Below are 27,856 nucleotides of genomic sequence, written 5' to 3'. Positions count from 1 at the left end.
GTTTTAACAACTCGCTGCAGGGCTTCTCTAGTAGCCTTCGTGCAGCTGTTCTACCAGGCCGTCATGCAATTGGTCAGAATGCTTTCTATAGTGCATCTGTAGAAATTAACCAGCAGCTTCTGTGGGAGGTTAGCGCTCCTTAGTTTTCTCAGAAAGTAGAGGCGTTGTTGTGCTTTGCCAGTTAGAGCTAAAGCATTGTCAGCCCAGGACAGGTTCTCTGCGATGGTGACTCCCAAAAATTTGAAGCTGGAAACTCTCTCCACAGCCTCTGCATTGATCATTAGCGGTAGGTGAGTAGTCTTTTTGGTGGTCCTAAAGTCCAGAATAATTTTTTGGTCTTCTTTGTATTTAATAACAGGTTGTTAATGTCGCACCATGCAGTCAGGTTCCTAACTTCTTCTCTGTATGCAGCTTCCTCATTGTCTGATATAAGCCCAATGACAGTCGTATCATCTGCAAACTTAACAATTACGTTTGAGGTATGGATAGGCTGGCAGTCATGGGTGAAAAGTGCATAGAGGAGAGGGCTTAATACACAGCCCTGTGGCACGCCAGTGCTCAGGGTAAGGGTGGAGGATGTCTGTTTTCCTAGTCTGACAGTTTGAGGGCGATTAGTAAGGAAGTCCAATAACCAAGTACATATGGAGGGAGCAAGACCTAGTGCATGGAGTTTGTTGGTCAGCTGGCTAGGTACAATGGTGTTAAATGCTGAGCTGTAGTCAACAAAGAGCATCCTAACATAGGAGTTGGGCTTTTCCAGGTGTGAGAGGGCAGCATGGAGAGCTACACAGATGGCATCCTCAGTCGATCTATTTGTTCGGTAAGCAAACTGGTGTTGATCTAGATTTGCTGGGATGGAGGCCTTGATGTGTGTGGCTACCAGTCGTTCAAAGCACTTGGCGATGACAGGGGTTAGAGCAATTGGTCGATAATCATTAAGACAGGTTATCCTAGGATTTTTTGGGACTGGCACAATGGTTGTAGATTTAAGGCATGATGGAACTACACCCAAGGACAGAGAGAGGTTGAATATTTGTGTAAAAACTTTCGCTAGTTGACCAGCACAGGCCTGGAGCACACGTACTTGCACACCATCAGGATCTGCAGCTTTCCTGGTGTTGATATTTGTGAGTGCTTGCTGCACTTCATGTATGTGAAGGATTAATGGCTGTGAGTCTGTAGTGGGCCCAAAGTTGACTGGAGGCCGATTGTTGCCTTTTTCAAATCTAGCAAAGAAGTTGTTAAGTTCCTCTGCTAGGCTGGGGATGTTATTGTCCAGTGTATATTGAGTGCTATTCTTCTTTTTGTAATCTGTGAATAGTTGAATGCTTTGCCACATCCTCCTTGGGTTTGAGTCATTTTCAAAGTTTTCCTCAATCCTTTGTTTGTATTTAAGTTTTGCATTTCGTATGCCTTTTTTCAGACTTGCTCTGGCTGAAGAATATGCGTCTTTGTCCTGTATTTTAAAAGCTTTGTTTCTATTCTTTAGAAGTCCCTTGAGTTCTTTTGTTATCCATGGTTTATGATTTGGGTAAACCGGAATTCTTTTGTTGACAGTGATGGTGTCCACACAGAAATTAACATATGACAATACAGAGGAAGTACTCGTCTCCAGGTCTGTTTCATGAAAGAAAATATCCCAATCCGTATTTTCAAAGCAATCTTGGAGCTGAGAGATGGCAGTCTCAGGCCAGACTTTAACAGACTTGCTAATTGGTTTAGCAGTGTTGATAATGGCTTTGTATGCGGGAATAAGAAACAAAGATAGATGGTCAGACTGTCCCAGTGGGGGGCGTTGGGTGATCTTATAGGCACTTTTTATGTTTGTATAGACATGATCCAAGGTGTTTTCTCCTCTGGTTTTACAGTCCACATGCTGATAAAATCTGGGAAATACCTTCTTAAGATTTGCTTGGTTAAAATCTCCAGCAATGATGAAAATTGCATCAGGGTGTAAATTCTGTTGCTTACTAATGATATCAAACAGTTGTTCATTTGCTGACTTAGTATTGGCATGAGGTGGAATGTATACTGCCATAATTATAATAACTGTATGTTCCCTGGGTAGGTAAAACGGTCGACAGCTCAGCATTAAATATTCCACATCAGGTGAACAAGACTTGTTGATTATAGTTGTTAGTGCACCAAGCATTATTGATATAAACACATAGTCCTCCACCTGTTTTCTTGCCAGAATCATGCGTTCGATCAGCACGGTGAAGCGTGTGACCTGCAAGCTCAACTGCAGCGTCTGGTATGGAGGGGTCCAGCCATGTCTCCGAAAAAATCAAAAGGCAACAGTCTCTCTTAGTTTTATACGTGGAGATATCCAGTCGGAGCTCATCCATTTTATTTGGGAGGATCTCACATTTGCAAGCAGTGCGCTAGGAAGAGGGGTTTTATGTGGAGTAGCGCTCAGTCTAGTTAGCAGTCCTGATCGCTTACCTCTTTTGTTTCCTCTTGCTTCGCTTTCTGCCCCGTCTATTTCCGAGGATAGCTGTGGTTAACGAAAGACCCGGTGATCTAAGAATCTCCTGCGGTATTGATTCCGTGTTAAAGTAATCTCCTGTGCTGCTTGATCCGATCTGTAGAAGCTCCTGGCGTTTGTAGTGGATGCTGGCCTTTGCTTGTGAGGCGGTGAAGGTCAGTAGGAAGAAAATTAATAGAAGAAAGCACCAATGTGGGTAGCATGAAGCCGCTGCGTCTGTGCGCGCCGCCATCGTACTTGGTCTGGGCTGCAGATGATGGTTCTTGTGCTGCAGATGATGCTGATCTCCAGAAGGGAGAGCGAGCAGAGAGATGTTACCTGCTTCACAGCCACAGCTCAACTTAAGCTCAACTTAAGCTCAACTTAAGTGATTAAATTGATGATAATCCTTCTCTTTTCTTTTCACAGAATGCTACAGCTTGGCGCTGCTTCACTTTTTCCAAAGATCCTACAAATCTAGTCAAAGAATTTGCTGTACATGCAGATCCTATTCCCAAGCTGTCCTCCCCCTCCGTTATCAGCCATGTTATGCATGCATCCTATGATGGCCAGGTATGAAACTAGGTTATCTGCTTCATGTTTGGTTGTTTTCCCTAAAACTTTATTTCAGATAGACAATGATTTGTAATGGGATTCAGATGGAATCTAAAATATTCATGTTTTGCTTGTGACTTTGCAGATTTGAACAGTTGACAGGTTTGAAGCTTATAACAGGATATTTGAATATATGTAAATTCCCGTCTTTCTGAGGCAACTAGATAACTCAATAGTAGCCTTGACCTCTATGTGCTCAGATGGACAGATTGGGTGGTTGCATGGTCTGAAGGAAGTGCTACTTACACCACAGCTAGAAAGAATTACAACCATGCCACCAGAAACCAGAGCTACAGTGGTTTGCAAAAGTATTCGGCCCCCTTGAAGTTTTCCACATTTTGTCATATTATTGCCACAAACCTGAATCAATTGTATTGGAATTCCACGTGAAAGACCAATACAAAGTGGTGCGAATTACTTACACAAAACAATGGACAAGCACCATCAACATATGTGACTAATTATAATAATATTATGGGTGGGATGTGCTACTTGGGTAATTAGAATATGCATAAACAACTAAGAGAAAAGTACCCAATTTTGATCAGCACCAAACCACTCAGAATATTGTTCAAAAAGTACAAATCTTTATTGAAATTGGAGACAGACAATATTAAAACCAATATTAAAATTCACCAAAGGTGAAACAACGGCGGTGTAGTTATATCAAAATTTATATTATTTTATACAGACAATAAGTATAGAAATTTAAATATAATATATTCTTGGAAGTTCTATACTTATTGTCTGTATAAAATAATATAAATTTAGGGGCAATTATTGTGAGGACAACCTATTTTGTATTAACTACATATTTTTTGATATAACTACACCGCCGTTGTTTCACCTTTGGTGAATTTTAATATTGGTTTTAATATTGTCTGTCTCCAATTTCAATAAAGATTTGTGCTTTTGAACAATATTCTGAGTGGTTTGGTGCTGATCAAAATTGGGTACTTTTCTCTTAGTTGTTTATGCAATACAAAGTGGTGTACACGTGAGAAGTGGAACGTAAATCATACAGGATTCCAAACATTTTAAAAAAAATGAATAACTGCCAAGTGGGGTGTGCGTAATTATTCAGCCCGAGACAATGTTTTGTAGAACCACCTTTTGCTGCAATTACAGCTGCCAGTCTTTTAGGGAATGTCTCTACCAGCTTTGCACATCTAGAGACTGAAATCCTTGCCCATTCTTCTTTGCAAAACCGCTCCAGCTCAGTCAGATTAGATGGACAGTGTTTGTGAACAGCACTTTTCAGATCTTGCCACAGATTCTCGATTGGATTTAGATCTGGACTTTGACTGGGCCATTCTAACACATGGATAGATTTTGTTTTAAACCATTCCAGTGTTGCCCATGCTTTATGTTAAGGGTCGTTGTCCTGCTGGAAGGTGAACCTCCGCCCCAGTCTCAAGTCTTTTGCAGACTCCAAGAGGTTTTCTTCCATGATTGCCCTGTATTTGGCTCCATCCATCTTCCCATCAACTTTGACCAGCTTCCCTGTCCCTGCTGAAGAGAAGCAGCCCTAGAGCATGATGCTGCCACCACCATATTTGACAGTGATGATGGTGTGTTCAGAGTGAACGCTGTGGAAGTAATGCCATGAGCTTTGCTAACAATGGAACATCTGGGTCAATAAACTAGTGCTTTAAGCATGTAACAGGTGCACTTTCATGTCTAACATTCATAAGAGGAAAATGTTTGTACTGGCTACTTTGTCCTGTATTTTGACAATAAATTATATGCTGAATTTATGTTTTATTCAAACAACAAAATGGGGATGATCCTTTGAATCTTTCCATGCCACCCCCACACCTTGCTGATGATTGTATGTATGCCTTATACTAACTGAATGACCCTTAACCCTGCTTGTTTTATTCTAGGATCCAGAGTATTTTGTGATCTGGGTTGTGTTTCATGCACCACAAGCATACAATTCAGCAGGTATGTCATACATTGTCTGCAAACAGGGTTCTAGGTTATTATCAACAACCTAAGGCCCTGTTCACATCTAAAATCGCAAAACGTTAGCGATTATCGCTAGCGTTTTGCAGGAGTGATTTTTCCGCAATTAACGCAAAAAATGACTGGACACTGTAGCGTTTTGGGAGCGATTGTGATTAGCTGTTCTATACATGCTAATTGCGATCATTTAGGAATCGCCGCCAAAACGTTGCATGTAATGTGTTTGTGATTATTGCTAAAAGCCCGCGATAGCGACAGTGAGAACACTGCCATAGCAAACCATGTGCTAAGCGGTATTAAAAACAGTTTGCGGTGAGCTGGAGTCGCGCGATTCCCGCTCAGATGTGAACGGAGCCTTTCTCATAGAATCTGGTAATGTCAGCCAGTAAATGGTATCCTCCTTAAAACTTCTTCTTTGAACAGCCTAACATATTACCGTTTACTTTTTTCAGTGGTCAAAAGAACGAGCTAGCAGTCAGGTTTGTGATTTTGCTGAGGTTAAGTCAATTCCTACTTTTTTCAGTTTTAATTCTTACTTTTTCAGTGAAGGCTTGAATTTTTTTTTTCTCGTTTATTCTTATTTTGATTGAATGTGGTTTGGCAGGTATCGTTATTACAGTGGTGGAAAACATGGCACTGATTGTATGCATTTGTGTGTTGTTTTTTTTTGGTTTTTTTTACATTTTGGTAGTCTAAATATATGGTTAAAGCCATAATGCAGTCTAATTCCATAAAAATATTAGTATTATGTAAACACTCGAGCACAGTGAGTTCTTCCCATAGGGCTAGGGACTCAAACCTTAGGATGACAGTTTGTGGCAGACTGCTGTACAGACCTGTTACTAGGCTACAGCCAAGCAATGCACGCTGTTGCTATGGAGGGTGGATAATGGATGATGGTGCATCTTCCGGAGGGCGGGTAAGGAGGGTTCATTGTGGTTTGAAGATGAGACGTGTCAAGATGCTGTACACAAGCTATATTCTCAACCAAGATTTCCCTGAATGGCTTTCCCTGCCAAGTTTAGTTTAGCATATGATGTATGAGGCTTAAAGTGAACCTAAAGCCTACCAAAAAAAATGACATTAACTCACCTGGGGCTTCCCTCAGCCCCCTGCAGCCGATCGGTGCCCTCGCAGCCCCGCTCTGACGCTCCAGGACCCGCCGGCCAACACTTCAGGTTTGGCAGTCACCGGCCGACAGGCATGGGAACGCGAGTGATTGTTTGCGTTCCCAGCCTGTATATCGCCCCCTATGCTGCTATTGTGACCTCCTGGCCGCAATAGCAGCATAGGGGGCGATATACAGGCTGGGAACGCGAACAATCACTCGCGTTCCCATGCCTGTCGGCCGGTGACGGCCAAGCCGGAAGTCGTCGCCGGCGGGTCTAGAAGCATCGGACCGGAGCTGCGAGGGCACCGATCGGCTGCAGGGGGCTGAGGGAAGCCCCAGGTGAGTTAATCTCATTTTTTTTGGTAGGCTTTAGGTTCACTTTAAACCCTAATCCCTTGGAATGCAATAAACTGCATAAAAGGAGGATGTCTTCAGACAGCTGGGTGGTAGGTGAGAGAATATGGCTTCTTTTCCACTTGCGAGTGCAATTGCAAATGCATTTGCAAAAGCTTCTTTTTTCACTTGACCTGATTGTGGCGTTCACAGTCGGGAGCGAAACGCCATCATGGCAATAATCCTACAGCACGATTGCGCTCAGGGAAAAATCGAAATGCGTAAGTGGAAAAGTGAATTGCGATTTACATGTAAATCACGGTGCGCTAGTGATCGGCAAAACATCGGCGATCCACTTGTTCAAGCAGTTTGCGGCTGGTGGATTAGAGCCCTATATCAGTAAAAAAAGGGTTTTAGTCACAGAACAAGCAGTGTGGAAGTAACTCTGTGCTATGCCTTGTGTAATGCTAGGTACAAGTACCGTAATACACTTCTCTGACAGATTTACTGTCAGATTGATTATTCCCAACAGGTCCGATCTGATTTGCGATCTATTTTCCATAGAAGTGATAGAATAGAATCGATCGTAATTCAGATAGGACCTGTTTGAAATTATCGATCTGAAAGTAAATGTCAGAAAATTTTATTGTGTGTACCTAGCATCAAATGAAAAAAATAAAATTCAATCAAACCATGCATATACCTCATGTATTACATCTGGTAACCTTACAAATGTATTCAGGCCCATTTTCTAGCCATGGGGGTTGGCAGCATGTTCAAATTATATTGCCTTGGACTGCATAGGTCTGTACTATCTAACATTACGATAACTGTAAATACCATATAGGCATACATTTGAAATCGTGCCGGTAGACTTGGGCGCAGGATACAGCCGGTATATGGCTGATCCTGCTTCTGCACTAGTTAATTACTATTTCCCCTCCAGGCCACAATGGATGGTGGGGAATGATATAATTCGGCCTCCAGCTATTGTTGGAGGCCGAATTATTGCGTTTTAAAAGCAACTTCGGCTCCGTCTTCTGACGGCGCCAACATTACACACTGAGCGCGCTGTAGATGTAATTCCTATTACAGTCTATGGTGGCACCGGCTGCGCCCAAATCTAGCTGCACTGGAAAGCACTGGTCCTACATATAGCGACACCCTCATCCAAGTGTACAGCCATGGAACTAAAGCTGATTCAGCTTAGACTGGCATTGTCCTTAGTAACGCTATGTGCGCCACCCTGTAACTGTTTGCTACACCTTAAAAACACCTGTTTTGCTCCCATATTACCAACCTGCTGTGTCATAGCTGAGACAACATGCTCCATCCCCGGGTATATACTGGGGTTGGGTCTATAGCTGTTATAGTCAAATGCCACATCTGATCCACACCGGAGGCGGCTGTGAATGGCATGAGCTTAGGTTCTTAATGGCATCAGATCAGGTTCTGAATGGCATGAGCGCAGTGTCTCTCAGGAAGGCCAGGCTGCTGAAGAGAAAAGAGGCACTGGTTCCAGAAGCCAACTGGTACCTGAAGCGAAACCTCCCAACACAATAATTGCTATAACTTTCTGAGGTCCTGTTGGGGAAAGGGGGGAGGGGACAGTTGAAGGTGGGTTTAGGAGACAGCTGGGAGAAAGGCAATGCAACTTTTGCCTCCTGGAAATGGGCTTTAATCATATACATCATTTCCTGTAATGCATTCGTATTGACAGGTCCTCTTGGTCCACCAGAAGAGTTTACAGCAAGGGTTGATATTGAAATTGACAGTCCGGGCCCGGCTTGCATGTTGAGAAGTATCCCCTTGCGTGCAAGGGCTGGATGTGCAAGGATACATGCACCTAAGGACTTGCAGGTGAATTGTTCATACTTATATAATGTAATATTCTGTAATGCTTTGGCAGTGCAAATGATCCAGCAGCTTCACTTTTACCTTATGAATATGCTTTAACCTTTTGTTGCCTGTGTGGCTCTGGCCTCTTAAGGGTCAATTATTTTTTCAGTTTTTGGCATTGATCATTCCAATTAGTTTCCTGTAATCACGATGTACAGAGCTCAGTCATCAATAGCTTAGTGCATTGGTGACTCTGTGTGTGTGTGTGTGTGTTTGAAATCTACGCCCTGTTTGGAGCCTCTTATCCCTGCCAGGGTGTAGATTTTAATCAGCTGCATCTGGAAATGGTTAAAATCTGCACATAATACTAGTAAGTTTGTGAGATGCAGAGGGAGTTTAGTTTGCTCTGTGTGGATCATCCAAGTTATCATGCAGTAGTATAGATACAGGTCACTGGGGCTGAGTGGGAAATGCATAGTAACTGCTAGCTTTAATGATGGTGTCCATGCCTTCGTAATGTAAAGATCCTCAACTCTAGAACAAAGTGTTCAGTAGGTTGTTGAGCTTCTTTTCTTCTTAAAGCCTGAAACCTTTCAAAATTGTGAAAGAACTTGTAATATTGATAGTGAAAAGCTGAGAAAATAGACACGGTGCCAAATATACCCCACACCTTAAAGATAATCTGTATTGTTAAAATCGCACAAAAGTAAACATACCAGTGCGTTAGGGGACATCTCCTTTTACTCTCTGACACAATTTCGCCACTCCTCGCCGCATTAAAAGTGGTTAAAAACAGTTTTAAAAAGTTTGTTTATAAACAAACAAAATGGCCACCAAAACAGGAAGTAGGTTGATGTACAGTATGTCCACACATAGAAAATACATCCATACACAAGCAGGCTGTATACAGCCTTCCTTTTGAATCTCAAGAGATCATTTGTGTGTTTCTTTCCCCCTGCAGCTATCTTCCACTGAAGTTTCAGACTGCTCTTTTCTTCCTGCAAACAGCTTTGCCCTTGTCTGTAATTCTTCAGTATGTGAAAGCCCAGCCAGCTCAGAGGACGATTTATCCAGCTTGTAAAAGATAAGAGAGGAGAGAAGCTGCCCTAATCTAAATAATACACAGGCAGTGTGCATAGAGGGGCCTGTTCATAGCAGAACCACAACACTGAAGAACTTGGCAGCCTTCCAGACACAGGCAGGGGAAAGAAATTGATTTATTACAGAGACTGTGATAGTAGAAAGTGCTGCAGTAAGCTAGAACACATTAGAATAGCTTTTGGAACTTGTAGGATGATAAAAAACAGGATGCAATTTTTGTTACGGAGTCTCTTTAAAGGCTAAAACAGAGCAAAATAATGTACTGTTGAAATATACTTTTAATTGCTTTTCCTTTAATCATTCATTATCTTCCTCAAGACTCTTCGCTTAACTTGTAATGTTGGATCTTCTACTAAACAACTGCTGCCATTAAAAAATGCAGGAAATATTGCTGCTCATCTTAAAGTAAAGGTTAGTATATCTGAGTATTTTTTCTCAATTTGTTTTTGTTTAGTAAAAGTTAGTTTAATTTGTACACTGATTTTGCTATTTTTTTCCTAAAGTGCACAAATGAAGATGGTTTTTCTATAGACCCTGAAGATCTTTTTGTGGCACCAGGAGAGGAACAAGCAGTTGCAGTTATATTCTCTCCATGTAATTCAACACCAAAACAGAGGTTACTTTAATAGATTTCCTATTTTAAAAAAAAAAGTTTTTATTATATATTTTCCTACTTGCGTGATTAATTTTTTTCCTTTTGTCTATAGTATATTAAAAATAATGGTGCAGCCTTCGGGTCCCCAGTATGAAGTGACATTGATGGGGGACACAGAACGTCCGGTGACCAAATGTTCAACAGATTCTACTCCCATAAGTTCTTCAGATGTCCCTCCAATTCTTTCCAATAAGCAATTCATGTCATGGGGTGGAGTTGGTGTTGGAAGAGCTGTGTAAGTAATTCACTGAATGAAGTCACTTTTAACCAAGGAGTTCATTGCTAAATCTCGGTGTTGTGTATTTAATATATTATTGTACTATTATTGATCTTGTCATTTTTGCTGCCAGTATGTTTGCAACTTTCTTAAAATGGAGAAATTCTTTAAAAGGACCCTGAGCAGTAGATGCTTACCTGGGGCTTCCTCCTTCACACCGTAGGCCGCGATGTCCCCTGACGTCGTCCTGGCTCCTCTCCCGGTCCCGCTAGCAACTTCATTAGCGGTGACACCCAAGTCGAGTGTTGGCCCAACACTTCCTGAACGGTGACGCTCCGTGTCATCACAGCGGCCAGTGTGACAGTCCTGTGCATGCACGGTTCAGAGTTAGAAAACCGGGGGTCCCTTTAAAGCGGAAAGAAACACTGCCTTTAAAATCATAAAACATCAATTTAACATAGATTTCAAATGTAAATAAATCACCCCACCCCAGTATATATTATTTGCACAATCAAGACTATTGCACCTGTTTTGAACCTGCAGTTCCTTAGTGCGGGAGTGAAGTCTTTCAATTGGGTGAGTGGAGAAAATCATGCTCTCAGCTTGCACTCAGCTGAATCAGTCCACCAGCCCGGGGCTGCAATACTTTCACTAGATTCTCGGCCGGGGTGGTTGAGTTTCATTTAGCTTTTGTACAAGGCTTAATTTTCCATTTTTGGTTTAACTCTACATAAGAAAAAGCAGTTTAAACTTGAACAAAGCTAAGTATTGTTTAGTGTTTCTGAGACACAGGGGGGGAGTGACACATACCTGGGGCTTCCTCCAGGCTAATTGCTACCTTGCCGTCATCCTCCAGCTCCTGGGTTTTCTGTAATTGTCCTTCGAAAATCCTGCAGTCTCCCGGTCCGACTGCACTGCACCTTCCCCGACTGGAGGACGTTTAGAGGCCAGTTACAGAAGATCCAGGTGGTGGAGGACGGTGAGGGAGCGATTAGCCTGGACGGGGCTGGAGGAAGCCCCAGGTATGTATAATCCCATCCCCCCTTCTTCGTCAGTACTTAGATACAATTATAAGGACTGAACATATTTTCATTGGAGAGTCCATTCATGATGACTACATTTTAGTAGAGAAGTGTAAATGCCATTTCTTTTTGTTCCCAGTCAACAGAAATTAATACTAAGAAGCACTTCGGCAACAGCGAGCCAACATCTGCGCCTTCTTATAAGGGGACAGGACCAAGATTGTTTTCAGGTACTTTTCCACCTGTTCTCACTGCTGTCTAGTAATTCAGCAGTATTGCCATCATCATCACTTAGGCCCAGTGCACACTAAAACTGCTAGCAGATCCGCAATACGCTAGCGGTTTTGGGAGCTGATTTCAGAGCGATTCTAGGTATGTTTAGAGAGGTTTTCTAAACATACCTAGCGGTTTTGAGTGCGTTTTTGTGTAGCAGATTACACATATTGTTACAGTAAAAGCTGTTACTGAACAGCTTCTGTAACAAAAATGCCTGGCAAACCGCTCTGAAGTAGCGTTTTTCAGAGTGGTTTGCGTTTTTCCTATACTTTACATTGAGAACGAAACGCTTCCGAAAACCGCAAACGCGCTGCAGGAGGCGCGTTTGCGGCTTGGCAAAAACCTCAAACCGCCGGTGTGCACCATCCCATTGCAATACATTAGCCAAGCGTTTTTCCAGGCGGATGCGGCCGGCGGATCGCTCCAAAAACCGATCGGTGTGCACTAGGCCTTACACTGATCTGCTATAGCTGGTCTGAGTGGTCGGCATACATTGAGAGCAATATCTGTCACTAAAGATTTGTTATGATTGAAAATGTCAGCTTTGTACTTCATTATACTCAGAAAGGTAAGAGAAGGAAAATATTTACACTTGACACACCACCAATATCTAAAACAATAACTTTAAAACAAGCCTGAAATGAAAATAAACTGATAAATAGTTGTATCTATAGTCCTACTCTTATACAGTATGTTCCTACAACCCCATAGGCTTATTTTGTATTAAAATTTACTTTAAAACTTTTTACAGTCTCAAGTACAATCTACCGTTTTTTAAATGTTGTTCAGCTCCCAAAGAGACGCATCTATGGTATTTGTCATCTGTTCTGTGCACCCAAATGTGTTTTTTCTCAGCCACACTAGTTTTACGGTGTTCCAACATTTTAGCATACCCGACAGAATAGCATACAAATGCTACTGAGCATGTGCAAAGTCATGCAGGGCATACGTTAACCCCATAATACCCATCAGCAGCATTAACCTTTTCAACCCCAGTTAGCTGCCTGTGTGCTGGTGTGCAATCTCCACTATCCAAGTGGACATAGAGTTAGAATAAAAAGTTGTCCGAGCGAAGCGAGGACCGAGCCCGCAGCCCAGCGAGCGAAGCGAGCGGGCAAGGGGACACTGATTCTACTAACAAGGGGTATATCACTTTAAATGTATGCTATTCTGTCAATGTATGCTAGTTAGTTGGAACAACATCCCTAGTTTGACAATTGCACTACAGCTCAATTGCAGGGAAACTGACATTTAGAGTCCTTAATTCTTAAAGGACCTTTATCACGAAACCCCTAATTTCAAAATTCCCCTATAGTAGTTACTGCATACATACAGCACTGTGTATTTTTATTTTTTTTGTTAGTGAGTTTTTTTTTTTTTTTTACATCCATATGAGCCCTGTATGCTGTAATACAAGGCTCGCTGCACTGATGCTGAAACTACCTATCAAGTCTGGTGAAGCTCTCTAAAGTCTTTTTCTTCTTTGCCACGCATACGCATCAGAGGGCTTTCAGTACAACAGAGGGAGGAACATTGTGGAAATAGACCTACACAGATAGTTCGAGCTTGGTGGTAACCATTCATGTTCTAGGAACATGACTATTTCTATCTTTTTAACCGTGTTTTTCACTTTTCTCTCTCCCCCCCTTAGTTGCAAAGTAGGTTTGGTCCAGATGAACGATTGACCAGCAGCTGTGAGCTCACAATTCGTCCTAAAGAAGATGCTGCTGTCCATCTGATGTTTTCCCCTACTCGTGTAGCCTGTATGTTGGCTAAACTGGAGATCAAGCAGTCAGCAGTTAAATCTTCACAACAAGGCATTAAATTTACGGTAAATTTTTAGGTGACTTTTCTTTTAATAGTATGTGTTGCTTGGCATCCATGGATCATTTATATACGGACTGGTTTCCCATGTTAGAGCTACTAATTTTGCAAGACCGAAATACGAAGAAGCACACTTTTAGTTAATTCATATGGTTCAAAAATGCATGCATGTATGTATAAAAGATAACAGCAGCACTTATTGTTGCAGGAACTCATTATTGCGCTTATCGTTGCTATTGTTTGTGTTTAAAAATCTTGCAGAGATGCATCTTATTTTTCTTAGTAAGTGCATCAAAATACAGGAAATGTGTGTTAAAGCGGAATATAACCCTGCATTTCAACTTTGCTCTAAAATATTATTTACAGCATATTATATGCAAAAAGCATTTTTTTTTTTACTAGACCAGCATTGGAAGGGTTAAACACAGAGGTTTAAAGGTCCTGGAGAGATATGCAGAAGTTCAGATAGATACATTCTATTTAGTTACATGTATCTATTGATAAACAGTTACACACTCTTTGGCTGTCTCCAAGCTCCTTCTCAGTGAGAGAGAGGAGTCACATTCAACACTTAGATACATTATGTAAACAAAATGTATCTATTTCAGCTTCCGATGCGTCTGCAGAAATCTAAAGGAACTTTAAGGGCCCGTTTCCACTATCGCGAATCCGCATGCGTTGCCCGCATGCGGATTCGCACAGTCAGTACAAGTGGATGGGACTGTTTCCACTTGTGCGTTTCCCCGCACGTTTTTCTGTGCAGAAAAAATCTGCAGGGTAGGGCCCTCAGAATTCGCCTGCGTGTGGAATGCAGGCGAATCGCACGCAATGTATTTAATATGGAAATCGCATGAGTTTTCCCCATGCGTTTTTGCCGCGATTTCGCATGCGATTTCGCATAGGTATTAATGTTAATTTACACAGGCAGTGACATGGTTAAATCGCGGAAAAAAACGCATGCGGAATCGCACCCGCATGCGATTTGCCTGCGGTGATTCGCCGGCGATTACGCAACGCTATAGTGGAAACGGGCCCTTAAGCCCTGTGTAACCCTTCCAATGCTGGTCTAGTAAAAAAAAAATGCTGGTTGCATACAATATACTGTAAATAATGTTTTAGAGCAAAGTTGAAATGCAGGGTTATATTCCGCTTTAATGTATGAACAAGATGCTCATACTCAAGACTCGTACTAGCTGGTAGGGATGGTCAAAGAGATGCAATTCATTTTTTAGTTGATACATAATTTGACAATATTGATCCCACCTCAGTTTCATGTGAGTTCATTTGCATGAATTCTTATCAACTCTAAATCAGTTGCTTCTCATGGACTAAAGGTGCGTACACACGTCAGATAAAAGTCTTTGGAAAATGAAAGATCACAGACCAATTTTACCCCCTTTCATGTAGTATGAGAGCCACACTCTACACAGTCTATTCTATGGAGCTGAACTCCCCATCAGATAAAAATCTTTGCAAGGTGCTGCACTCAAACATGCTGTACACATTCAACAGATCAGTATCTGCAAAAGATCTGTTCCTGCAAAAGATCCATTCCTGCAAAATGCATTCATAGTCTATGATATCTGCAGATCCCATACACACCTTTTTTAATGGACATTCATCTGCAGATCAGACAATTATCTGCCGATCTGAAGATCCAACCTGGTGGATCTGATCTACAGATAATTGTCCGTTAAACAAGGTGTGTATGAGATCTGCAGATATCATAGACTATGAATGCGTTTTGCAGGAATGGATCTTTTGCAGATACTGATCTGTTGCATGTGTACAGCGGTCTTTGTGTGCAGCATCTTGCAAAGATTTTTATCTGATGGGGAGTTCAGCTCCATAGAATAGACTGTGTAGGTATGGCTCTCATACTACATGAAAGGGGGTAAAATTGGTCTGTGATCTTTCATTTTCCAAAGACTTTTATCTGACGTGTGTACCCACCTTTACTCTTCCAGTAGGTTGAGAGAAGGTTTTGAACATTAAGGGCTCAAATAACTACTCAAGGGTATGCATAGTAACTATGTTAATTAGCATAGTGCCGCTAGTGAAGTATTGTGGTCACGATACTTTACAGGACCACCCACATTTAACGTTATGTGCGTTGCTATTTAAGTGATGTGCGTAACTAAGCAAGGCATGCTCCTTACATAGCAAAGCGTGCTGCTATGCAAGGCAGGCATAGCGGCTGCCCCTTCTCTTTTCTTCACATTCAGCTGCACTTAAGCATCGCAGTTTAATGAATCAAGCTCATGGTGCATGAGATTTTTTTTTTTATTTAAATCTGGAAATGGCTAATCTGCAATTAACATAAAGCTGGAAGTGATAAAGAATACCAGGTTAAAAGCATTTTTGGCTGTAGGTTTAACTAATATATTCCAGAAATGCTAGGAGAACATTAGCCCTGTGTAATTAGGCATTGCTTCATCAGTTTTTTATTTTTTCTTAGGTGGCCATAGACTTTTTATCATCTCAAGCTAAGGATCATCAGACACAACTATGCCAGAGTCAAACCGTTAAAGCGGATCTGAGATGTCTATTTTTTCTAAAGTTTAGATAGTTTACACAGTAAATCTAGCTGCAAACAGCTTCAACAGTTAATTTATTCCTGTGATACAATGAGAGCAACCATGTTCTGTTCGTCACATTACACACAGGCAAGCTGATCTGTATCTCCAGCCCTCAGCCTGTGAAAACTTCGCTCCCCTCTCCTCCTCCCCTCTGTCTCTGAAATCTCTGGCTAGTAACCTCCTCCTGCCCTGACTGAGCTCCCATAAGCCCTTGCTGCTAAGGCTCAGAGTGCCAAGGCATTCTGGAAAAGCCGTTGGCGAGCCTTGTTTAGTTTAGAGGGAATTAGAGTATTAGAACAAAAAAAAAGTATTTGGCTTGAGGAATGCCCTAAAAACTATATGAAAGGAGCAGAATTATGCAATGAGTTAAAGTTTATCTTGGATCCACTTCATGTATTCTTTGTTTTTGTTTTTTATTTCTCTCAATTCTAGATACCACTTTCTGGCTATGGTGGAACCAGCAATATAATTCTTGAAGATGTGAAAAGGCTGCCAGACAGTTACTCAGTAACACTAAATGGCATATCACCTAATCGAGTTAGCAGGACTAGCTTCTTTATTAAGAACACTGGCTCCAGAGCGGCTTATGTTAAAGCAGCCTGCTTTATTAATTTGGAAAAAGGCATCATGATGGATCCAAATGTGCTTTTTTTGACTCCAGACAAGTTTGTCTTGAAAGAAGGATCAAAAGAGGTAATACTACCTTAAAAATGTTCCTCTGTGCTGTACAAACATTGTATTCTTAAAGAGAACCCGAGGTGGGTTTGAAGAATGTTATCTGCATAGAGGCTGGATCTGCCTATACAGCCCAGCCTCTGTTGCTATCCCAAACCCCCCTAAGGTCCCCCTGCACTCTGCAATCCCTCATATATCACAGCCTCGCTGTCGACAGTGTGTTGCAGCGGGCTGTGTTTATCTCTATAGTGTCAGTCTGCTGCTCTCCCCGCCTCCTGCAGAACTCCGGTCCCCACCTGCGTCCCTTCCCTCCCCGCTAATTGGAGGGAAGGAACTGGGGCAGAGACCGGAGCTCTGCAGGAGGCGGGGGAGCAGCCGACACTGACACTACAGATATAAACACAGCCCGCACAGCGCGGCTGTGATTTATGTCTGATTGCAGAGTGCAGGGGGACCTTAGGGGGGTTTGGGATAGCAACAGAGGCTGGGCTGTATAGGCAGATCCAGCCTCTGTATGCAGATAACATTCTTCAAACACACCTCGGGTTCTCTTTAAGCTTGTCTACCTTTTTCAGACAGCTGCTTATTGAATTGTGAGACTTCGCACACTCAAGCAAAATAAGTGTGTGAGCGCAAAGTGTCATCTCACCATTAATCTTGTTTGCCATTGATGGTCGTGGTTTAGTAATGCCCTTTCTGGTTATTCTTGTAACTCTGTTTCCCAAAGTAATTGCTAGCAGCAAAGCTTGGTATCCCATTGTCAGAAGGCATGCAAGTGGCTGGATAGTGTAATGGTTAAGGGCTCTGACGTAGGAGTCCTGGCTTGAAATCTAGGCTCTTCCTATTCCGTAAGGCAGCACCTACCAGTACGGATTTCTTTGGGCAAGACTCCCTAACACTGCTACTATCTACTGATTGCGCTCTATTGGCTGCCTTGCAAGCGCTTTGAGTCAGACAGGAGAAAAGTGCTATACACAAAAGGGAATTATTATTAAATATTCTTAGAGTGCTTCCAAGTTCCTGCCTTTTACAAATGCTGATGGGTTCAATTTCTTAACGTGATATTTCACTTCCCAAAACAAAGTTTTCAGTAACTTCTCTTAGGGCCAGTGCACACCAAAAAACGCTAGCAGATACGCAAACGCTAGCTGTTTTTGAAGAGGTTTTTCAAAGCGATTCTAGGCATGTTTAGAGAGATTTTCTAAACATGCCTAGCGTTTTTGGAGCAATTTTGTGTAGCGTTTTTATTTTGTTGCAGTACAGCTGTAACTGAACAGCTACTGTACAGCTACTGCTTGGAAAACCACTCTGATCTAGTTTTATTCAGAGCGGTTTTCCACTTTCCTATACTTAACATTGAGGCAGAAACTCCTCAGAAATCTCAAAAATGCTGCAGGCCCCAAGTTTGCGTGTCTGGAAAAACAAATCGCTCTGGTGTGCACCAGCCCATTGAAATACATTAGCCAAGTGGTTTACTACCCCCAAGCATTTTAAAAACCACTCTTGGTGTGCAGTTATATAACAACAAAATTGAAAGCACTCCTAAGTATTCCCTTTGTGTAAAATCATTAATTTTTGCTGCAGACAGTAGTAGAAGCTTGCTTATTTTGTCATTGGCAAAGATAAGAATCTTCCTGTGCCTATGTCTTCACTCTGCCCCCCCACCTTTTCTGCTGAAGTGACTCAGCTGCTGCCAGGGTGATGTCTATTTAGCAGAGGAAGGGAGGCAGTGTGAAGACATGGAGAAATTCTTGTCTTTGCCGATGACCATTGATGAGCAAAGCTTCTACAGCTCTCTGAGACAAAGGCATAGGGAAATTCTCACCTTTTCCAATGTCAAGCAAGTAGTAAGCTTCTATTGCTCTCTGCAGTGAAAATAAACAATTTTACGCACAGGGAATACTCGGAAATGCTTGCTAATGGTCTCTATGTAACGAACAGTAGTTACTGAAATTTTAGTTTCGGGTGTACAATCCCACTTTAAATCAAAATAGGTTAATGTAAAACAAAATGCAGAGCTTAAGTGCAAATGTGCAGTTGATTTTCCTAAAGCAGGAGCAAACCCTCCAATTATGCCTAGATTTAAATTTTTGTCTTAACCTCCCTAGCAGTATAATTATTTCCAGAATGTGTCTAAAAGCGGTGACATTTTTTCACAAGCGTTAAGAAGCTAAAAGTCATACCGCTAGATAGGTCTGTGGCAGCCCTGCACAGTACACACCTCCCATGAATCTAGCTCGGGGTAACTGCTCTGAGCTGCAGATTTCCAATCCGAGCCTGACTTGGGGTTACCGCTAAGGAGGTTAAAGAGAACCAGAGATGAAGCACCCTCTTGTATTTTACCTTATAAATCAGTGGGAACATGACAGTAAACACCTAATCTGCCCTTTGTTTCATTGTTCTCTGTGTAATCTGACTGTTATCACGTCTGATAAGAATCCCCGACTGAGAAGTCAGGCTGCTCCGTCTAGCTTTGCTACAGAAAGATTATAGCTAAGTCTGTATTCTGTGGTGTTATTTCAAGCCCAAGCCTGCCCCCTTGTGGCTTTGCTATAATGACTCAGCAATAATCATTCCCAGCAAAGCCAGATTTAATTGCTCAGTCTGGGATTCTTGTGACTGCTGTTAACAGACACTTTTAGCAGTGAGGAGGAAACAGAGAGCATGGTAAGTGTTTTCTCTAATGTTCTTACTGATATACATGGTAAAATACACAAGGGTGCTTCGTCTCTGGTTCCCTTTAAGACCTGATGGTACACCCCCCCCTCCCCCCCTTTCCTTTACACACACACACACACCTTCACAGTGGTCTTGTGCGGTTTCATCCAGCACTACCAAAATATACTGACCAGATGAAAATGAACAAAATAAAACTTTTGTTAAGGTGTCTAGATGGTAAAGGCAGACATGAATGCATACTAACAATTGTACATTCTCAGTTGTACATTCTCAATTATACCAGTGCGTTGTGTATCATATGTGTATCTGCACACAATAATATCAAGTCAGAGCAAGCTACCAATTATTTGAACAGCCTTCTTTGCACTAGTTACACTCAATTTGGTTTTGTTTAAAGGATACCAGAGCCGGACTCCGTTGGCTAAACAGAGGGAGCAGGCATGGATTGTCAGGGCCCAGCGCCTGTGCAATAATGGTCAACTCGGAAGAGGCTGCTAGGCAGCATTTAGGTAACAGAGGGGGGCAGAGAAGAATGGGTGGAGCGGTGGGCATGAGGAAAGCTTCCCATACATGACTGCTCCCCCTGTTTTTCCAATTGAATTTAGCTCTGGTATCCTCTAAGCATGGATAAACCAGACCAAACAGATTAATAAAAACTTGTTTACCATTTTTTCTTCTGCTGTATAGTCATACGATTACTAAACCTAAGCTAGCAATCCGTACATCAGCACATTGCACCTTTTGATCTTCATCAGATTTCTGAGTAGCTGTCCTGTTAGCTTTGTGCTGTTGAATGAAGAACAAAACTATGTACGTTGATCTTCTCCTGGCAGATTCTTTAATTCTCTTGACACTTCCAATGGCGCTTTCATTTGATAAATCATGCAGGGTAGATGGGGAGTTGTTGTTAAGCAAGGTGATGGGTCTATCGATCCATGCCAGGTGTTAGTCTCCTTAAGGCTTCAACTCATGTATTCTTACTCTAATTTACATTGGAAAATGACTATTTAGCTGCTTTATCAGCTTTGCTCATTCTGCATAATTTTCAAGTTCTGTTTTTGTCTTTGAGCAGAAAGTTACAGTATCCTACAGTGTAACAAACCAAGAGATGCAAAGACTTCAACACTTCAGCACATCAGTGTTGTGTACTGTTCGTTTCTTTTATGGTGATGAAGTGTCCAGGCAGCAGTTTCGCAGGTAAGCTCCTGTTCTTTTAGGCTAGGGTTCCACTGCTGCGAATCCGGACTGATTCCTCGCTCACAAATTCGGATAGGGTTTAGCAGCCTATTGAAGTCAATAGAAAGCATGCAAATTTGTGGGCGGGGAAGTATGATGGCCTGCAGCATATTCTTGCATCACCCATCCGAATCATGTAGCCATGCATAGCACGGCTAGAGGGTTTTGGCTGTGAGACGCTGGACCGCTGTGCCGGCATCACGTCTCGCAAGACCCTTGCTGAGCACAGTGGAAACCTAGCCTTAGTCTTTTTGTTCTGAGGGGAATCCAGTGACCTTTTTGGGCACACTCGCCAGGGTAAAGTCCAGGAGCACCATCCAGTACCCAGGGTGCCATGCTATGCACAAGTACCCTTTCCCTTCTTAATGGACAATTGGAGCGAGAGGGATATGGAGGCTGCCATATTTATATCCTTTTAAGCAATACTAGTTGCCTGGCTATCCTTCTGATCCTGTCTAATACTTTTAGCCACAGACCCTGAACAAGCATGCAGCAGATCAGGCGTCTCTGATATTATTGTCAGATCTGACAAGATTAGCTACATGCGTGTCTGGTGTGATTCAGACACTACTGCAGCCAAATAGATCAACACTGCTGACAGGCAACTGGTATTGTTCAAAAGGAAATAAATATGGCAGCCACAATTTTCTTCTCACTTCAGTTATCCTTTAATGGATGTTGGCAAAATCAGCAAGCCGGGCAGGCGCAGGACTCACAGTAGGCACTCGAGCACCATACTGGATTCTGCATATGCCTGCCCTGTTGGTGTGTAATGATTGGTTGGCTGTGACCTCCACTCTCTCCCTTGCTTACTGCAAGTTCTAATGGACACATGTGCAAGCTGGAAGAAAGGGACAGCCTATAACTGCAACTCTATGTTGGGTGGTAGCCAGGGTGCTCAACTGCCAATGACCATGTAGCATTCCAGGTCTGTGCCAGCATCATCTGCTCAGGCGCCTGCAGGCTGTTGTGTTCTTTTTTATTTCCTGCTCCTCAACTGCTGTGATTATACATTCTTGGAAGTGGGAGGATAAAATCTGAGCACAGCAGCCTGCTGGCAGAGGAGAAGATTAGGTTGGCCAGCAGACACAAGGTGTGAGGGATCACTAACATGTGAGACCTTGGCAACTACAAAAGCCTTGTGTACATGCTAGATGGTTCTTGGCCAGTTAGAGCCATCTCTGCCAAGAATATAGCATGTGTACAGTGGCCCCAATGTATCAGCGAGAGATGCAGCCTGCTGGATGATCTTATCCGAGCACAGGCCGAGGCTATTGTGGTGCTCCTTACCTCTCACGCTTCATGCTGCTCCATCATGAATCGCGCTGTTGGCCCTCCTCCCCCCACATAGCAACAGAATGTGTCTGTACAGAACTGTTGACTGGGGGTATCCCTGTGGGCAACCATAACGCTACATGTGTATGCACTTTAGTTCAGCAGGTTGTAAACAATAATAAAAAGAAAAGAATGACCCTGCTAGAAGTAAAACTCAATCCAACAGTATTTAAACAGATAGCTTTATCATTTAGAGTCTTAAAACACTTTTTGATGAGTCTAGGCTTGATAAAGACTATGCTATTCTAATTTGTTAAAGTGTACGTTTTCTAGACTGCTATCCTATGACTTATATGTAAAGTGAGCCGCCAAGGGCTAATCTATAAAAGTGAATGTTAACTGTTAGGCCCCGTTCACATCTAAAAGCGCTAAACAAAAGCGCTTAGCACTTCCGCTTTGCGCAAGTCATTTAACCGCGATTATCGCAGTAAAAATCACTGGACACTTCCGTGATTTCAGAGCGATTGCGGTCAGCGCTTTAGAAGTACTGTACCGCGATCACTCTAGAATCACTTGGAAAGTGCTGCAAGTAATAAGGTTGCAATTCACTCTAATTGCAAAACGCCCGCGATTGGCGCCAATCCGGCAGTGAGAGCACTGCCATAGGGTAACAAGGCACCAGCGCTTTAAAAAGCGCTAGTGCTTTACTGAATAGCGGGAGTCGCCTGCTAATCGCTTAAGTGTGAATGGGCCCTAAATGTAGATTTTTGTTAGGCATAGTTTAACGCCTACATTTTTTTTTATTTTATTTCTCTGACCTCAGGGCAGTACTGTACAAGCCGGAAATGGCCCAAAAAATTATTTCAGAATATTCAAAGCTAAAAAGTACGAGGTTTGATGAAGAGTTTTCTGGCGAGCAAATGGTGTCTGAAGGTAAAAGAAAATTTTGTGTTTAATAAAATTGCATTAAAAAGTATTCTGCATTATTGTGTATGTACATGTGGTTATTTTGCTTAATGTGTGTGTTTAGTGTTGATGTGGTAACTTCGGTGAACGGTGTTCTTGTCTGCACTATATGTGCCATGTTTGAACCATGTATAATTGGAAGAAAGTCAGTGGGTTTTGCTAGCTGTCACCCCTGAGTGCTGATCATGGGCTGGAGACAGGAAATCTTCAATGGAGGCTAATATTGTAGATGTCTCCAGATGGGGAAGGCATACTGGAATCTGCCTGTTAAATATAGTGTTTGGGAAAGGTTGAGAAATTCAGTCCAGCCAATGCTAAGATGGGAAAATGGCACAAGCAGCTGTAAGCATGTGCCCTAATCTTTCTCCCTTTTGAAGTGCAACAGTACATTGGGGCCAATTTCCAGCTTGCTGTTTGTACAGTGCTTCTCAACAAATAGTTCTCCTGTCTTCTAATCAAGCCTACACTGTTGCTGACAGTGTTGGGCTATGCTAAAGAGCTTAAAGAGGAACTGTAACATAAAAAGATCCCCTGGGGGGTACTTACCTCGGGTGGGGGAAGCCTCCGGATCCTAATGAGGCTTCCCACGCCGTCCTCCATCCGTCAGGGGTCTCGCTGCAGCCCTCCGTGGAGTCCGGGCAGCGGTGACGTCAATATTTACCTTCCTGGCTCCTGCGCAGGCGCTCTGACGGCTGTCGGCTCCGAACTACACGGAAATACCCGATCGCCGTCGGGTCCGCTCTACTGCGCAGGCGCAAGTTTCCTGCGCCTGCGCAGTAGAGCGGACCCGAATGAGATCGGGTATTTCCGTGTAGTTCGGAATGGAAAGCCGCCACAGCGCCCCCGCTGGAGCCAGCAAAGGTAAATATTGAAATGACAGTCGGCACAGTCGCCGGCTGTTCGGAGGGCTGCGGAGAGACCCCCGTGGGACAGAGGACGGCCTCATTAGGATCCGGAGGCTTCCCCCACCCGAGGTGAGTACCCCCCAGGGGATCTTTTGAATGTTACAGAGTCTCTTTAAAGAGGAGCTGTTAGGTATAAGGTCTCAGAGAAATTAAACACACACAGTATATCAGTAGCTAAATATTGGCTGTACTTGCATTACATATGCATTTCACTGTCCACGTTTGTACTTCACATAATTTTTATATAGTATTTGCAGAGAATGATGCTCCTGACAGCTCATGGCAGGTTCCATGTTTGTCTGTCTCCTATGAAGCCAAATGTGTCGTCATGTCCTGCCTGCTTCCTGATGATTCCACTCACAGAAAAGCTCGTACTGAATAACAGTACTGTGCGGTGAATATTAGCCATGTGGCTAGGAACAATAGCGGACTCCTGCAGTGTACTCTGCCTGGAGATTTATCAGTGCTGTTAGCTGGACATGCTGTTGTAACTTGAGCCTACTTCTCACTAGCAGCTGAGGGGAGGGCCCCAGAATGCTTTGCTGTATGGTATGCGTCCTCTCGTCCTTTTTATGGGCTTGGGAATACAGAGCCTTGCTGTCAGCACACATCACAGTAAGAGAGATTTTTAACTTCAGTATTGCCTTTTTGACTTCCTTCTAAACTGTTTAACACAGGAGAATAGAGGTTTAAATTAGCTTTTGCAGCCTGACAGTTACTCTTTAAAGAGACACTGAAGTGAAAAAAATATGATATAATGAATTGGTTGTGTACTATGAATAATTACTAGAAGATTAGCAGCAAAGAAAATATTCTCATATTTTTATTTTCATGTATATCGTGTTTTTTCTAACATTTCATCATTCTCTAATATGTGCAGATTACACAACACTCAGCATTCAAAATGATTCTTTCAGAGCAGTCTGTGAACGTATGACCTGGCAGAGAAAAAGAAAATAGTTCACTAATTTGAGATAATAAGTCAGAAAACTGCCCTCTCCACGACTTTGAAAGTCTGCCCTCTCCGCAACTTTGAAAGTCGTAGAGCTTCATGGCTTTTTTGCAGAGAGATAACTGGAGTTTCTTAACTTTTCCTGTACTGGAAACAATTAGTCTGATGTATCTGATCTTAATGTTTTATTTCTTAGCTGTACTACACATACAAATCATAATTTTTTTTCCCCTTCAGTGTCTCTTTAACTGACAAGAGGCTGAGTGTTGCTATGCAAGGACTACATGAATGTGATCCTAAGCAATAACTTTTACTGTCTGTGTATGAAAAAACTGATTTAGGGCTTGTTCAGTGAAAATCATGAACGTGCTGTGATTTGATATTCTCTATTTTCCATGTGTGCATTGCAGTGCAATTATGTGAGCATGCAGCTTTTCATTGCACAATTGTGATTTTTGACGGGGGGAAAAAAACCTGAGAATTATAAATTGGGAGGTCGCACGAAAATTGCATAGCACCGTATTTTCTATGTCATTTTCTTGTGCTCCCATTGACTTAACCTACTATGGCCTCCATTTATAAAAGGGAGTGTGGTAGTTCAGAGAAGGGCGGGAAATTACCGCTAGCGATAAATGAGTGCGAGGTGATTGCGATGAGTGCGGTAGTTTGCTGCTGACTTCCTGATGACAAGGTGGTGCATGCTGGGTAGAAGTGGGCAGTTTTAGACACACGTGACTTATTTTTTTTTATTAATTATTATAATATATCTATATCTATTACTATATAGTTACATAGTTATTTTGGTTGAAAAAAGACATACGTCCATCGAGTTGAACCAGTATAAAGTACAAGACCAGCCTGCTCCCTCACATATCCCTGTTGATCCAGCATATACTATGATACTATACTATATGTACTATAACACACACACACACACCTACACCTACACACACACCTACACACACACCTACACACACACTTACACACACACTTACACACACACCTACACACACACCTACACACACACACCTACACACACACACCTACACTAAAATAGTCAAATACTGCTACCGGGTGAGCCAGCACTGGAACGAGGGGACCAGGAGAGGAGCGGGAAGGCTCTATAGGACCCAGAGCCTTCCCTCTTCTTGGGTAAGTATCTTTTTCATTTTTTTAAATGCGGTTCCCATTCACTTTAACTCATCAGTTCATTACCACCTCTAATCTGTTTGTCACGCTTTAATATTGCACATTTTAGCTAAATTTGTAGCACTATGCATTTTAACACTGAATATTTGTTTTTATCACAGTGTATGATTTACCACAAAGACCAAACGACATTCAGCTTTTTTATGGGAATATGCGTAACATGGTGCTATCGGTTGCTGGAAGTATGGAGCTGTCTGGCTCATCTGTTCCACCTTCTTTAGGCATGGGCTTGAGCAGGTAGTAACTTTTTCCCATTTTAGAATTGACAGTCAAGTGTTTATATTAATATTTTGTGTGGTTGTGTGGAAATGATGTAGCTGACACAGATTGCTTGAAGCTTAAAATATGTGCATTGTTGCATAGGTCAACCTAACGTCGTGGTTTTTTTTTTCTTTGTTTTTTGCTGAGTACAGATTTAAAGTTGCCTTTCAGACATGTTTATCTCCTTACCAGTGCCAAGGCAGCTGATCTGGTTCAGGCTCTTTTTATTGCTTTCTTGGTGGCTGGATGGTGTAATGGTTAAGGGCTCTGCCTCTGACACAGGAGACTAGGGTTCGAATTTTGGCCCTGTTCAGTAAGCCAGCACCTGTTCAGTAGGAGACTTTAGGCAAGTCTCGCTAACACTGCTACTGCCCATAGAGCGCGCCCTAGTGGCTGCAGCTCTGGAGTTTTGATTCAGCCAGGAGAAAAGCGCAATATAACGGTTATTTGTCTTGTCTAGAGTTGCTATGATGGGGAGACAGAAAATACTGTATATACTTGCATATAAGCCGACCCCCATGTAAGTCGACCCCCCCCCCCCCCCCAAACATTTACCTCAGAAACTAGGGAAAAAAGGATCGACTCGCATATAGGCCCAGGGTAAGAAATGCAAAGGCTCCTGATGTTTCCCCTCCCACCACCAATAACCCCCATATGAAATAAAAATCACCCCTATATTGAACAGATGCAGGAGCCTGCAGCATTTAACTGGTAATTATTATAACAGAACATTTGTAAAGAGCCTTTCTCACATAGGACCCAAAGTGCATAAGCTTGTCTCAGAAAGGTAGTCAACAAATAAGAGTGCAGCACAAAGTGGAAGCAAAAATGTGCATATATGCATGACCGTTAACTACAAAGTGCCAGTGCTGCAAGCCAAGTTACATCAGCTAACACCAGCAGTGGAAGGGTTGCATCCTGGGGGTAGGCAACATATTACTGTGCAGCACCAGGTGGAAGCAATAATGTGCATATATGCATATTGCTCAAAGCGCCAGTGCTGCAAGCTAGATCAGCTAAAACCAGCTGTGTACACCAACAGTGAAAGGGTTACATCCAAGGAATAGTCAACATATTATGCAGCACCAAGTAGAAGCAAAAATGTGCACCCACAAAGTTCCAGTGCTGCAAGCAAAGTTGAAATAAAGCATAACAGCAGTGAAAGGGTTACACTGGAGATGCAGAGAGATGCCGGTTGTGTAAACATTCCTGGCCAGTGCAAGGCAGAAGTGATAAATGAAGAGAGGGGAGACAGTGTCCTCTTACCCAGCAGAGTAGCTGTTCTCTGCACAGTGTCCCTGTATATCTTCTACAGGCAGACAGCTGGAGAGAGAACTCAGGGCTGATCAGGCAGAGGCAGGAACGCAGCCCTTGGATGCCTTCTGCCATTTCAAATGATGCGCTGGAGGAGCTGTGCCTGTCAGTTCTCTCATTGGCTGGCTGTCTGAGCAGGCAGGGTAAATAGCCAATAAGATCACAAGCTGCAGAAAGCACGAGATTACGTGCTCAGAGAAGCGCTACTGCTGTGATCTGGCCATCCATCTCTCCTGCTCTGCTCTCTCCCCAGGGCATGTGACGGCTACTGCTCTCTGCGGGCATCCGATCGCTCCTGGCATTCTCTCCCCACGGGCATCCAATGATCAGGTCAGATCAGCAAGTTGGTGACTCGCATATAGGCCGAGGGGGTGACT

General features: G+C 42.7%; 1 protein-coding gene across 1 annotated transcript in view; it reads left to right on the top strand.

The window, feature by feature from the left end:
* CEP192 (centrosomal protein 192) overlaps positions 1-27,856 on the top strand; it is a 206,933-nt gene that overhangs the window by 147,390 nt on the left and 31,687 nt on the right. Inside the window, 12 exon segments of the mRNA XM_068237131.1 lie at positions 2,897-3,040; positions 4,969-5,029; positions 8,215-8,354; positions 9,753-9,845; positions 9,938-10,050; positions 10,142-10,324; positions 11,468-11,558; positions 13,256-13,435; positions 16,440-16,700; positions 20,434-20,558; positions 22,696-22,805; positions 26,006-26,141. Coding sequence (XP_068093232.1) covers positions 2,897-3,040; positions 4,969-5,029; positions 8,215-8,354; positions 9,753-9,845; positions 9,938-10,050; positions 10,142-10,324; positions 11,468-11,558; positions 13,256-13,435; positions 16,440-16,700; positions 20,434-20,558; positions 22,696-22,805; positions 26,006-26,141 — 1,637 coding nt within the window.

Source organism: Hyperolius riggenbachi, chromosome 5 (assembly GCF_040937935.1).
Source record: "Hyperolius riggenbachi isolate aHypRig1 chromosome 5, aHypRig1.pri, whole genome shotgun sequence".
NCBI lineage: Eukaryota > Metazoa > Chordata > Amphibia > Anura > Hyperoliidae > Hyperolius > Hyperolius riggenbachi.
This window is presented reverse-complemented; position numbering and strand designations above follow the sequence as displayed.